This window comes from Myxocyprinus asiaticus, chromosome 1 (genome assembly GCF_019703515.2).
Source record: "Myxocyprinus asiaticus isolate MX2 ecotype Aquarium Trade chromosome 1, UBuf_Myxa_2, whole genome shotgun sequence".
Classification (NCBI taxonomy): domain Eukaryota; kingdom Metazoa; phylum Chordata; class Actinopteri; order Cypriniformes; family Catostomidae; genus Myxocyprinus; species Myxocyprinus asiaticus.
The window spans coordinates 31,981,238-31,995,203 of record NC_059344.1 but is presented as its reverse complement, the minus strand read 5'-3'; the positions used below and the strand labels follow the sequence as shown (position 1 = coordinate 31,995,203).

At 38.3% G+C, this 13,966-nt stretch overlaps 2 protein-coding genes across 6 annotated transcripts in view; both read left to right on the top strand.

Moving 5' to 3' along the window:
* The window catches only part of LOC127449215 (dual specificity mitogen-activated protein kinase kinase 5-like), a 52,898-nt gene extending 49,915 nt beyond the window's left edge, over positions 1-2,983 (top strand). For both annotated transcript variants that reach the window (XM_051712608.1, XM_051712539.1), the window contains one exon: positions 1,122-2,983. In XM_051712608.1, the coding sequence (XP_051568568.1) occupies positions 1,122-1,232 (111 nt within the window). In that variant the 3' untranslated portion in view covers positions 1,233-2,983. The remainder of the gene's footprint in view (positions 1-1,121) is intronic.
* A 4,630-nt stretch (positions 2,984-7,613) lies between these two features.
* LOC127448929 (SKI family transcriptional corepressor 1 homolog-B-like) lies at positions 7,614-13,648 on the top strand. 4 transcript variants are annotated; one of them, XM_051712175.1, is made up of 9 exons: positions 7,614-7,820; positions 8,843-10,550; positions 11,196-11,286; positions 11,446-11,535; positions 11,610-11,681; positions 12,300-12,374; positions 12,471-12,534; positions 12,712-12,777; positions 13,179-13,648. In XM_051712175.1, the coding sequence occupies exons 2-8, from the start codon at positions 8,853-8,855 to the stop codon at positions 12,773-12,775; spliced, it is 2,154 nt and encodes a 717-aa protein (XP_051568135.1). In that variant the 5' UTR covers positions 7,614-7,820; positions 8,843-8,852; the 3' UTR covers positions 12,776-12,777; positions 13,179-13,648. The 4 variants fall into 4 exon arrangements, with proteins under 4 accessions (XP_051568135.1, XP_051568064.1, XP_051567977.1 ...); XM_051712104.1 differs by having other exon boundaries at positions 13,176-13,648; XM_051712017.1 differs by having other exon boundaries at positions 12,460-12,534.
* Positions 13,649-13,966: the final 318 nt, after the last annotated feature.

Here is a 13,966-nt window from a genome sequence, read left to right as displayed (position 1 = left end):
GACTTAATAAGTAAACAAACTTTTAAAAAGGGAAAATTGTTCAGTGTGGTGGAAATGAGGCCACAAGTTTTAATTTTGGAAAGATTTATGGAAATCATTTTCACACAGTAAATATTTTAAAAGGTTTGTTTATTTCACGCTTTGTTTAGAATATCATACTATTAAATGTGTAATCATTTGTATGTGTATAATAGATTTTCATAGTTTAATATTGAAAGTCTGGGACAAGGCTAAAATTATCAAATCTATACAGTACAAAGGTATTTAGAAAGTACCACACATGAATGATGAAGGTCTTTCTAAATCAGTTTTAATGATGCCTTCATATTACTAAAATATTGTGAAATCTTTTAGTTTTAAAAAAAATGTTTGATAAAAAATAATCCCTGGGACATGAAAGTGCCGAAGTTGAAGAATTCCCCTAATGTGTTTAGGATGTGATGTTCAGGGTATGTTTATTATTCTTACATGCGCCATCCACATTCTCCTGTAAAGCCCCTGCTACCTTTGTCAGGTTAGAAAACAGGCCATTCCCGGGGTCAGACCCTTACCCAAGCAGCCAGGGTCAGTATGCAGAGGTGGGTTCATCTGCAGAGCTGCATATTACACCACTATGTCTGGTGGTGGAGCTGGCACTGAGTGCTCTCCTGCCCGGGCTGTGTGATTGATGAGATGGGTGCCTGGTACTGCTATCCCTCTGGACTACCCTCTCTAACACTCCAGAAGTGAGAGTGATTAACCTCACTGTGGCACAGGCAGAGCTCACCATTAAGAGGACAGAACGATTGATGGTATTGCTTTGTCCTCATTGAGAGAAGGAAAGAACGAAAGAGGATGAGGAAGAGGAAGAGCAAGACTGGCATTGCTGTAGTGGTGAGAAGAGTTGAGAAGATGGCAGCCCATCAGAAGTCTTCAATCTGTGTCAAATGAATGTCACATTCATTTCAGGATCTTGATAAAAAAACATTTGTTTACTTATGTGCAATATTCCCTAGGTCTGAATAAGCTTGTTTACCTAGTGTAATTAAGCCTTTTGTGGTTGGTTATAGCCTTTTAAATGATTAAAGATTAATTAGTCTTCATTGCTCTCATTCTGGGTATTTCTTCTATTCTTCCTTCAGGACCACCCCTTCATCGTGCAATATAATGATGGCAACACAGAGGTCGTGTCTATGTGGGTGTGCCGCAGCCTAGAGGACCGCAAAGCCCAGCAAGCACAGAGGCTCATGTGAAGAACATTGGAAAAGGACAGAATTATGGAGTTGATGTCCAAATATCCTCTCACTTTACTCTTCTAATCACCCCAGAGACCTTGAGTTGTAATGGTGCACGGTGAGAGAACCGCAATGAGTCTTGTGCAGATTATGCTAGCATTTTGCCTTAGGCCTGCAAATGAGGATTTTTAACCGTGGTGGGTAAATATTGGTTTGCATAAGCCCAAATCATCTGGATTTTATTTTCACTTGTGTAGATTCCAAAGTAAATGTTTTAACAGAAGATCCTGACAGGGGGCTGTTCCTTGCTCAACTCGAATTTGAATTTGAGTGAAAATAATGGAATCTTTCTCTTTATGTTCTTAAAGCAACAGTCTGTTTTTACCAAAACATCATGGCTGCATCATAAATCATCTCAAGTTCAGTAAAACATTTCAGTTTGAAAACGTATGGGGGTGTGTCAAGCTTTGCTCCCTGCTCCAGTGCGAGCGCAAGTCATGTGGCTGTTGTTTTAAAAAGACACTTTTTTTTGTTGAGTTTCACAAATGGCCTGACAGTTGTAGCAATACCCCATTGAAGCTAGAAAAATGTGATGATGCCTTATTATGGTGAAAGGCAGTGGATGGCAGCTTGTGCAGGAGTATGATGCAAAGGGCTTTTAGGTATTCTAGTAGCAGCAGCCTGAAATACTACATGGGAACCCAATGGGTTTCGTTCATGCCCTGACCATTTACAGCATAACCCCACTTATAAGCTTGACTTGATGTTTATTTCAGATAGGTAAAGCAAATCATACGAGTCGTTTCCTAAATGATTTGGAAAGTATTTCAGTTGACTCTGTCCTTACCACAGCTTTGTGACGTACAGACGTACAACTGAATTTTCTTGGTAGATCACATTAGTATAGTGCTTAGACAAAATAAATTCTTCCATGCTGCAGTTTCATGTGGCTCATTCCCCCATATGGATAACAATAACACAAAATTAGTGCAAGTAAGATGCATTCTACAAAGACAAAAATGATAAGACAATGACACAACAGTCACATAACTGTATGCAGTGTAACAGGTCAGTCTAAATTAACTGACCAGCTGTTCTGGGTTGACCGGAGCCAGTCAGCACACTTCCTGTGATACTCTTTCTTTCATGCACTGCAGGAGAGAGCATCAGCCTACATAGACCCACTTTGACAGCTGTTGGCAAATATGGTCCTTACATTAGCCACACTTTGTCATCACATTTGCCTTCTCTTCTGATAATGTTTACTACTTTGAGAACCATTGGTATGAGTGTTCCTCAATGGATGATGATTTTATTCAAGTGCTTTATATTTTTATCAAGATATTAATGGGGTTCTTCAGTGCCTGTCTATTGAAAAAAGATCTCAGAAATATTATACCAGTGGAGAAGACTGCTATCAAAACAATGGAATTAGGTCATTTTATATGATGATGTGTATAGTGCTGATTGAGATTTATACTTGTATATTTCAGAAAATGTAATTGTCACATACAGTACCAAAGCCAAATACATTATGTTGCTGTTGTTTTGTATCATAAGTTATATTATTTGTTACAGTGTTATTTTGCAATTGTTTTTTTTAATATGTACAACTGTCACAAATGTATTTCTCAAAAATTGTAATCTGACAATTGTCCAAAACCAGAGTAGGTTGGCCAAGGTATACAGCAGATCTGTGAGAAACAAAAACAACGTGATTTCCCGATGCAGTTGAGGTGAGGATTGCTAAATAAAACTTTTCAGAATTCCTTGTTTGCATAAATTGCTTCCCTCTTTTGAAGGATAATAAAAATATTACAGCAACCTCTTTATATAACACTACACACTCAGAAGATGGCTGTTTAATTCCCAATCAATTTTAAAACAAAAACTTTAAAGAAAACAATTTAAAAAACAATGGGTAAATATCGTAATATTCTGGCCTGCTTGAAAATCGGAGTGGGATATATATTCTTAAAATGCTGGACAAGTTAGTCTGTCCAGTGTCCTTCAACGTCAAAAATGCAAATCTCTACTAGACAGTATGGACTTTTCTTTTGTGCACACTTTCTTGTCACAGGTGTGTTTTGTATTTACACCATGCAGTGTTTGACTATTTCTCTTACATCTTTGCTGAAATCTGTTAACATTTGGCTATCTGTACTACAAGTTATGTAAATTACATAATTATGTAATATATTTTTTTACTACCATTTTAGACATTGAATTCCTTTAAACATAATTTCTTTAAATTAGGCTTATCCCATAGACGATTCGCATTAGTTTACACTCATGTTTTCAAAGGATGGTAGGCCGATTTGATTACATATAATTCATTAGCGGTCATGAGATGCAGTTTTGGTCCAGTGTTTTCTTAGTGTTGGGGTCCATATAGGATGAATATGTGACGGACAGGAATCTGATACAGAGGCCGGAGTCTCTTTCCTCTCTGCATAAGTGCACATTGAACCAGATCATTGTTAATGTTCACTTACAGTCCAACTAAAATTTTTACAGTAAAATCATGCATCTGATGTAACATTACAGTAATCAATAGAAAAACAAGGCATTTCCAGACAGAATATGTCAGAGCTGCTGTTGATTTAAACTGAGGTGGTCAGTTCTGGATAACAGTACAAAGTCAATTTCCATTAGTTATCAAATTTATTTTATTTCCTAAAATCAAAGCAACATACCATGTTTGGACATACGCATACAAAGTCCTTTATATATATCTGCAGTCCAATCAAGCTGGTCCATTTAGACAGCTGCCCAGTTAAAACCAAGGTCCAATCAAACTGGACTCCAGGACAAAGGTGGCATTAAAACATGGGCCATGGGCGGACATGGGCCCCAACTGCTGAAGGCGCTTTGTATTCCTTCTTGAGTTGGGACTCATTTTGCTGTTCTAATGCGACCCTTCTCCTGCAGTCCAGTTTGATTAGCGCGGGGGCCGGACGAGCACTAAAAGACCTGTTCACAGCCATTACCAACATTCCTTTATCAATGTCTAGTAATTAAAGTGTCACCACTTAATTTTCAGGCCACGGAGAACCTATTGTAGCAATCTTTTCCTAATAAAAACAGTAATCGAAACAAAAAGGTTGCGGCTGGCAACTCAGGGGTGTCAAGGCGACAGAGATCAATATGAGAAGCTGATTGATCTCGCGCTAAAGTGAAATGTATAGGGGTCGCGCTTTTATACGGCGCGGATATAACGGTGACTGCAGAACACTGGTTTTCAGCTGATGCGTTTATTAAACCTCTCTGGCTGAATTAGCCTGCCTTTGATTTATGTGCCAATCTTCTCAATGACCCCCAGGACAGGATCTCTATGTCGCTATGTTTTAAACCCACCAGTTTTAAATTGAAATGTTTCCACCGTTGTTCTAATTGAAGCACGTTACAGAGCATTCTGTGAATAGGCTAAGCTTAAAAAAAAAAATTTGGTTTAAGGTATGACGGAACAATTACAGCTAGGCTGGGTCTATTACATAAATGTATTTAAGTTGATCCACCACGTTACCGCATTTTACAGAACACAAGAAAAAGACTTCAGAAGTATCTAAACTTGTCATTCAACTCAAACAACTCAAGTCTAAAAACTAAATGCACACCAGATGTCCCAGGTCTGTTTCTTTCGTTGTCTTCAGCTGCATTTCTACATTTCATTATTTTTTTCATTTTTCTGATCTTGTAATGTTGGGAAGTATCTAACCATATAGCCAGAGAAAAAATAAATAAATAAATAAAAAAATAAGTCCATGCACAATATAATGAAAAATTGCATTAGAAATAGCAGCTTGTCCGAATAGGTTTTTTTTATGGCTTGCCGTGCACATTTTATTTTGAGTGATCCGCAAACATTACTAATGGCTAAAGTATTAAAGGTTTGTAATTTAGGCTACAGCCTCAAAAACATGTTTAAAATTAAAAATAAATATATACAAAATTATATATCTCACATTTCAGTGAATAGACTGCATTTCGTTTTTCTTTTTCTTTTTTTTTCTTTATCTTAAATTACCGGAACTGAGAATAATAAATAAATAAATAAATAACAGACGGGGAAACATATTCGTATAACTGATCAAGTGCAAATAACTGTCAATTATGATGAATAAGAACATTTAAGTACATTGCTTTTAATCCTAATGTTATGAGGGGGGAAAAAAGAAAGAAAAAAGTTCATAAACAGGGCACTAATTAATTAAGAAATATGTTCCCTACTTCTCCTTTGATATCCTACCTGCCTATATAACGTTTCCTTGATTAGTTACTTGTGCACATGTAATATAATAGCTTGTATATTAATGAGCCAATAATGGCATATGTCGTCCTGAAACACAATATTTACCGTATTGATTCAAACGTTATGTAAAAACAACCATTGATTATTTAATAGCATGCCAGAGATATTACTAAGTACATAAAATTCAGCTCAAAGTCATCTGGTTGGTAATTAATTGTGATGCCTGTTAATATTAAATTCATGTTTTGATTTGTTACTGAGGTTATTATTATAAGGAGATGCCAAACAATATTAAATAGTCTTCATATTCTTCTCGGGACGGAATTAACAGTTTTTAACCGTTTTAAAGAGTTTGACTAAATGATGGCAGGATGGTTTGTTTAAAGATGGGTGTTGTGTGGCTGTACCTGCTCGTGGGAGGATCCTGTCTTTAACGACCATCTTGTAGGACATGTGAGCCCCTGTCTCCCCGCCTTAAACGCTAACAATGCCGCATTGAGTCTGAACTCTAAATAATTTACAAGAGAGGAATAATTACAGAATAAAATTATAATTATTGTCGGGCCAGAACGAAGATTCTTGGTTGTGAAAGGGGACACGGCCAGGCAGATCTGGTTAAAGTTTCCCTTCCCATTAATTTTGAATTCGGTTAAGCCGGTGGCCCCTCGGTCACAGGGCACAGAGAGCCGCTTGACAGATTTTTAAACATTCCCATTTGATTTACAACTCTGTAATAACATATCGAAAGAAATACATTCTCTGAAAGTGTTGCACAGCTTTGGATATAAATGATTTAGTTCAGTTTTTTTTTTTTAAACGCCTCCGTTTACCAGTGTCAAATAATGTAATGCAACGAATAGCCTACAGATACATGTTCTATTAATGCAAAATACACTTTAGCTTGAAGGCAGTCATTGTTCTGATGTAATGGCTCTGCTAAGATGAACCATCCCATAAGGCATTTTTGGACATTATTAATTCCGATAATTGTTACCATTTTATATAATTAATTACCGTTTAATCAAAGGTCTGTTTTGGACACGTCAATGAAAGACGACAAATAATGACTGAAATAATTACTAGGCTTTTCCTGGAAACAAATTTCACAGGTTGTCCAAATCTAACATATTTCTCTGTGCAAAGCGAAGGCACATAAAAATACCACCAAAGACAAAATTTACTAATGTCCATTTTTTCAAGCTTGGTGATACACCAAAACATTTCTGAGAGAGAGAGAGAGAGAGAGAGAGAGAGAGAGAGAGAGAGAGAGAGAGAGAGAGAGAGAGAGAGAGAGAGAGAGAGAGAGAGAGAGAGAGAGAATTTTCCACTGTCGTATTTCAAATTGGACAGCACAACTTTGTCCAGCTCGATATTGATATCTTTACGTCAAGACTTAGTGGGGTTAACTGAAGGGCATTGATCAGATTTTAAATAGTTAATACGGTCATATAAGGTTACACCTCTTCCCTCAGTGCATTGCTCTGATACATCACTGTTTGTACACACGAGCCGCTCTCACTGGCTGATGTGTTTAACAAATATGTATCATTCACCGGTAGACATTTGACAGTGTGAACAGCAATGGCCACGAAGCAGCAAAGACTGCATGTCCTGCGGATGTTTTGCCTCGAGCAAATGTTCAATGCGAATTCAGAATGATATATTGTCTAATTTCCGACGTGTCGTGCTAATATTAACATAACTAAAATGCATTGGGAAACTTATTAGTCTGTGCAAAACGTTCGGGTGTGCATCATTTAATTGTAAGAAAATAATGTAGCATGATAATTTACCCTTGTTCATTGTTCCTCTTCCCTCTGCTATCCCCTTGTAGTTCATGCGCAATCGCCTATATGCGCAAAAACGTTTAAATTGCATTTAACGCCCTGCTTTGCAATCAGCATAATGTAATTGTCTATTCTAATAGTAAATTATAGATAGATAGATCTCATTTAAAACTGGCTCGATTGCAACTGACAGTGATCTTTGTTTTGGAGTTGTGGAAGCAAACGGTTAATGCCAGAATCGGATTTGATCTCAGTGGGTGTGCCTTGCTATTCATTTTGGTGGCCTTACTCTTGAAGTAGATTGCGCACAACCTATTAAGACGAGGTACGAGCTCCGAGACTGCCATGTGGTCACTCCGCTCGCGCTCCCATCACCACGCACGAGAGCTGAGTGGGATGGAAAGTCTAAAGCTGTTTTGAGAGGGGAAGAAAAAAGTACATCAAGCCTCGTGCAGTAGTTCTCTTCCCGCACTGTAGACGTTTAACGGACGTTTTACCATTTTCTTCTGGGCTATTCATTTGACGCGAATCCATTTACTCATCTGAGATCACTTTCCTGATAAAAAGGTAGGTTGCTTGTCATATTTACATTATTTTATTGAATTTACGCACTTAATCGATTATTCTCAAAATGTTTGGAACTTAGGAGAAAGACTAGCCTACAAATAATGTTTCGATATATCCTTGATTACGACAGGAATAAAATGTGTGTATATATATATTTGAACATCATAAAAATGTAAACAGTACGGAGGTATCTGAGGAAAAGATATCAAGTTATGTGTACGATTGAAATAGCTATAATAAGCTCCTCTTGCAATAGCTTCATTGTAAATAAGACTTTTATTAACAGATCGTAGTCGAAAACACATGCTGTGTAATTACACAGAAAGCGGATTACTGCTTCTTTTCCTTGTTGCTAAGCTCATTGGCGTAGATAAAAGATTCTTCCCTTCTGCCCTTTTGCGTATTAGCGCCATAAGAGGCCTTTAAGTAATCGCTCCGGCTTCTGAGCCGATTTGGAAACATTTAGCAATGGTGCAGGCTCTCAGGTCAAAGAGTTTGAGCAGTCAGCATTGTCAACCTGAAGAATTCTCTGCAAAGTATAAATTCTTCATATTCATCGTAAAACACTGTAAAGGCCTGCCAAGCATCAGTGTACTAATTACAAATATTAACAGGGTGGTCTATAATGCTTAAAATAGTTTATTAGCCACAATAACATTTCTGATCTTGCAAAAGTAATTTTATAGGCTGAAACAAACTAATAAAATGTTATAGGAAATTAGCACAAAATGGGAAGGAGACTTTTAACTAATTATAGCAAATTATTGCATCAGAGAAAAATGTTATATAATTCTAATTATTAGCATTTAGCCTTGAATAATAATAATAATAATAATAACAATAATAATAATTATTATTATTTTAGAACAAAGCCTACATAGAATAAAAAGAAAAACGAATGTCGTATTCGTGATAATTGCAGCACAGAAAACTCTTACTGGCCTAGATCTTATTAATGGTTGCATTGCAATAACACAACTGAATTCGAGGATAATTGTGAATTTCTGACTCGTCCTGCACAGACTTCAAGGAATGGAGTCGATACCCAGTCAGCTGTCTACGGGACGAGATGCTTGCTCTTCGCCGAACTCAAAGCAAGAACTGCAGCCTTATTCTAGCACCAGCTCGCTGAAGCCAAATCAAGTGAGTGAGACTGCGCTGTACGGAGTGCCCATCGTCTCTTTGGTCATAGACGGTCAGGAGAGACTGTGCCTGGCGCAAATCTCCAACACTTTGTTGAAGAACTACAGCTACAACGAAATCCACAATAGACGCGTTGCTCTTGGAATTACGTGCGTGCAGTGCACACCGGTACAGCTGGAGATCCTGAGGCGCGCGGGGGCCATGCCCATCTCCTCGCGCCGCTGTGGCATGATCACCAAACGCGAGGCCGAGCGCCTCTGCAAATCTTTCCTCGGGGCTCACAATCCTCCCAAATTACCCGAGAATTTTGCATTCGATGTTTCACACGAGTGCGCCTGGGGGAGCAGGGGAAGCTTCATCCCGGCGAGGTACAACAGCTCCAGGGCGAAATGCATCAAGTGCACCTATTGCAATATGTATTTTTCACCCAACAAATTCATATTTCATTCTCACCGCACACCCGAGTCCAAATACACGCAGCCGGACGCGGCCAATTTTAATTCATGGAGACGCCATCTAAAACTGACCGATAAAAGCTTGTCTGACGATCTTTGTCACGCGTGGGAGGACGTTAAGGCCATGTTTAACGGCGGCAGCCGAAAACGGGCAATGCCAGGGAGTGGATCGGACATGTCATCTCCACTTAAACCGCAGGCCTCCGACAACATCACGCAGACCAGTTCCCCTGATGTTCCACACAAAACTTTGCGCTGCGATGACGACCGTGGGAACCTCAATTTAACCAACAGTGTGCGGAACTACCCGGTCATTCCTGTGCCTAGTAAGAGTTTTGGCCTGCTCCAGAAGATCCCACCTCCCATCTTTCCCCATCCGTATACTTTCCCGGCGTTTGGACTGTGTCAAAAGAAAGATGATGGAGTTGGTGAGCAGAATAAAACCAGCGTATCAAGTGTGTTTTGGCCCGGGGCGAAGGACAGTCTCTATCCTTCATTCCCTATGTTCTGGCCCACCACAGGAAGCCTGCCACTCGCATCCTATCAACCAGCACAACCAAAACCACACACGGAGCTTATGAGTGGCCGGCAGGCCGAAACAGAGATTTCAGAGAGCGAGCGGGGAAGAAACACACCTCGAGACAGTCTATTCGATAGCGAGCGCTGCTCCAGCTCACAGTCCATCAGGAACGACGAGGACAAATCTGGAGACGAGGCACGGTCATCTGAGGGTCAACCAGCCACCCCCAGAAAGATGAGCTATATGTCGGCTTTCAGGCCAGTCGTTAAAGACGCAGAGAGCATAGCCAAGCTTTATGGAAACAGGGGTGCATACAGCGGAGCCCATTCTGGCCATTTGTCACCAGACAGTGTGAGTGAGAGCTCTAGCTACAGATCTGCCTCTCCATGTGTGGACAGTGGGGAAGATCCAGATGTGGACGTGGAGTCTCACAGAGTGCCAGAGGATGAGGAGTCGATACAACTCTCCGTGGATGATCGGCAAAGTCCCGTGGGGGGAATCTCTCTGAACACTCACGACGATGACCAGGTGCCCAATTTCAGTGACACAGGCTCCTCTGATCAGAAGCAGAACAAGCAGGTGGCAAAGGAAAATGATGCCACTGTTTATAACGTGAGTATGACACACACACACACACACATCGATGTCGCTGAAACCATTTGAATCGGTATAACTTTAATATGTTAAAGTTTTAAATAAAATACAGCATGGTGTATAAAATAGCAACACAATGGCACACTGAACAAGGGCACTTATTGCTCAGAAAAGCACTTGTCTGATACAGCAGTCTTTCAGCTCTAATAGCGAGTAATTATGTTTAATTACGAGCAAAGGGATTCTATATTCCACATTTTCTATTTCTAAACAATTGGCAATTTATGTTGTTAAGGATATAGCTCGTTTAAAGTCCATGTTTATTAATGTACAATGCTCTAAATAAAAGAACACAGCAGAGCGTAATTGTACTAAATTAAATGTTTAGAACGAATGGTCAGGTCTGATTTAGCCCGCGGGCTATAAATGCATTGGTGAAAAGACTCCCCTGTGGTTACTGCCCCCGTTTTGGTGCACATTATTTTCTTTGTCAGTCCATCTGATCGAATTTACTTTGTAATATGGATAATTTGCCTTGCTGTTTGAAATATTCGCATATGGTTAGAAAAAGCCTACCATTATTGACAGTCTCTTGTCTGTCTCATGGTTGGGTATAAAGAAGAAAATGATGCATAATTGGGCTTGGTTGGTTAATTTTTGCAGGTGTACCCACATGAAAAGGAGGGAGCATCTCTGCAGAGCACACTGCCTTGTTCGGTCTCTAAACTTCCACGCAGCGCACCGCAATCAAACGGTAACCCGATTAAATCATGATTCTAAAGATATAAATCAATGTTATACGAGCATGTCTATATGACTTTGATCATTTAATTTCGTCTATTTTATTTTATCTTAACATTTAATTATGCACTTTCAATTAGACGCCTACTAAATAGAACATTTCACTTTATAGATTCACACATTTCAAACAACAGCACAGAGGACGAATGTGAATCACTGAAATCCTGTTCGGACCAAATTAACGTTAGCAAAGAGAACACAAGTGAGTGGCTTATCTGTAAAAAATCTTGACGCGCTGTATTATTTAGTAATATATATCTTCTCTCTTTCTGGCAGAAGAGGCTTCATTGAGAAGTACTGTTAACAGATGTCATCTTTTTGAGAAAGACATCGAGAATATGGCGAAAGGTATAAAAGAGCTAACTAAGACTTTATGATTGCACCATTGTTAGAAAACGTATTTGCTGTTTTTGTAAAGAAAATAACATATTCTACAATAACAAATCACAAGAAGGCTATAGAGCAAATGCCAATTTCTTCTTCTTCTTAATTATTTAAAAACAGGTTCAACAAAGCATTGCTTATATAGCCTATTTTTAAGGCACATCGTCGTTTGCATATATGTTCCCCCTTTTCCTACATGCATTATGCAAATACGGGAGATCTCGTCTACACAGTTCTGTTCAACTGAGAATTGTCCTTGAACTGCAGACGATCTACATTGTCAGGCTCGTTTTCCACACACCCCTCAGGCAACTGTCCTAATTATTTTGCAATGTCATGCTTGAGAACACGGGGACCGCGTGTTTATCCTTCCTTAGTAACCTAAATAGCGCAATTAGACAAGAAAACCAAACAGAGAGTGAAAATATACACTATGTTTCTTAATAAAAATGAGAATTCCGATTTACTAGGGATAATATTCTTTAAAAAGACAGTAGCTTACTCAAAAGCTCTTATGATAGGCTTGGTGATTACAAGTCACAGTGATATAATAAATGGTATGATTTCTTTTGGTTTCTACAGAGGAGCTTCAAAAGCAGCTCGTGGAGCAAGTGGAGCTAAGAAAAAAACTGGAACGGGAATTTCAAAGCTTGAAAGGTAATAAAAGAGATTTATTCAACAATGCATTTATCCATGATTTAACTCCTTCTGTTTATAACTTACTGTGTGTAAACTCTAACAGATCATTTTCAGGATCAAATGAAGAGGGAACTGTCTTATCGAGAGGAGATGGTCCAGCAGCTGCACATTGTAAGAGGTAATGCATAAATGCATATTTTGCACTAGTGAAAGGTAAAGGCTACAAAAAGTGACACTTGCATATTTTCAGTTAGGCTGATTTTAAAGGAAATAATAGGTCATAAAGAACAGAAAACATTTCATGTTTGTAACCCCTCCCCAAATGATTTATTCATTTTTCTTTTTATTTATTTAGACACATTATGCAACGAGTTGGATCAGGAGAGAAAGGCTCGTTATGCAATTCAGCAGAAGCTTAAAGGTAATTTTAGAAAATAATTTCATGCATTTAGTATTCATGCATTATCGCCCCAAAAAAGTAGAAAAAAAAAGTACATTTCATATAGTTCTACAACAGAATTACTGCCTTGTCTGTGCTACATTTTTCAATTAAGGATATCAGTATCTCAAAGAGTGTACCTAAAATACATTAAACCATTATCATTTATTTTTGACTGTTAGTAAAAGTAGTGGCGATTAGAAGAGTGTGATAATTTTCCTATCTTCATGCATTAGACATGAAATATGAAACAGGGCTATGATGTATCATACATTATTGTGTGTCATATATTTGGTATGTTTCAGTAAAAGATTGTATAAGTTTACCAATAGCCTCCTCTTGTGCTGTAATTTATGGAACTAAATCAACCTTTTTCCTAGAAGCTCACGACGCTCTTCACCATTTCTCCTGCAAAATGCTAACTCCACGGCACTGCACAGGGACCTGCACATTCAAGCCACCCCTCTTACCACCTTAACTTCAAATTGCATCCCAGGGAGGCATTAAAATACAGTAAAAACTGTGACAATGCCCTAAAGGAATTCTCCCTTCACACTTTGTTTGAGAGGTCCTCTCAATTTACGCACAATGAATTCTGTCCAAGGACTGCTGAATCGCAATCCATCCAAAGTATTCACAGGCTCTGCCTTGAACAGTGAATGAAAGTGTCAAGGAATACTTTAGGACATTAAAACTCCTTAAAACAAGCCTGAGGATGACAAAGATGGGTCAAATAATTATACTGTTACTTATGTAAATATGGTGATTTTTTTAAACAATACAGATACTTAATATGTGGCAGTGTGCAATGTATTGTATTATGTGGAATTTCATAAACTGGAATTGTTGATTATTTACATTATTTATTTATGCGTTTTTAAATGTATTCCTATTCTCTAAATTCACCGATTTGCTGACTTAAATTAACTGTGTCATCAATATTAAGCATTTTAAAAAAGCACCCTCTCAGACTTACCTATCAAAACTTGATAAAACCTAAAATTTAGTTTAATATCATATTACTGAATAACAAACAAAAATTTGAACAAGCACTTAGCCAATATTTCCAAAATAAGCAATTCAGAATACTGAAAATGTTGTTATTCCACATCAAGTGCTTAAACTAAAATGTCAGATTACTTCTGGAGTGTATTTTCAAAAATAAAATGAT

Excerpts from the sequence above, each read along its gene's own strand:
- LOC127448929 (XM_051711935.1), top strand. The coding sequence starts at position 8,853 with ATGGAGTCGATACCCAGTCAGCTGTCTACGGGACGAGATGCTTGCTCT. Across the intron at positions 11,682-12,299 it reads CATCGAGAATATGGCGAAAG|AGGAGCTTCAAAAGCAGCTC; the intron begins GTATAAAAGAGC and ends TGGTTTCTACAG. Across the intron at positions 12,778-13,175 it reads AATTCAGCAGAAGCTTAAAG|AAGCTCACGACGCTCTTCAC; the intron begins GTAATTTTAGAA and ends CCTTTTTCCTAG.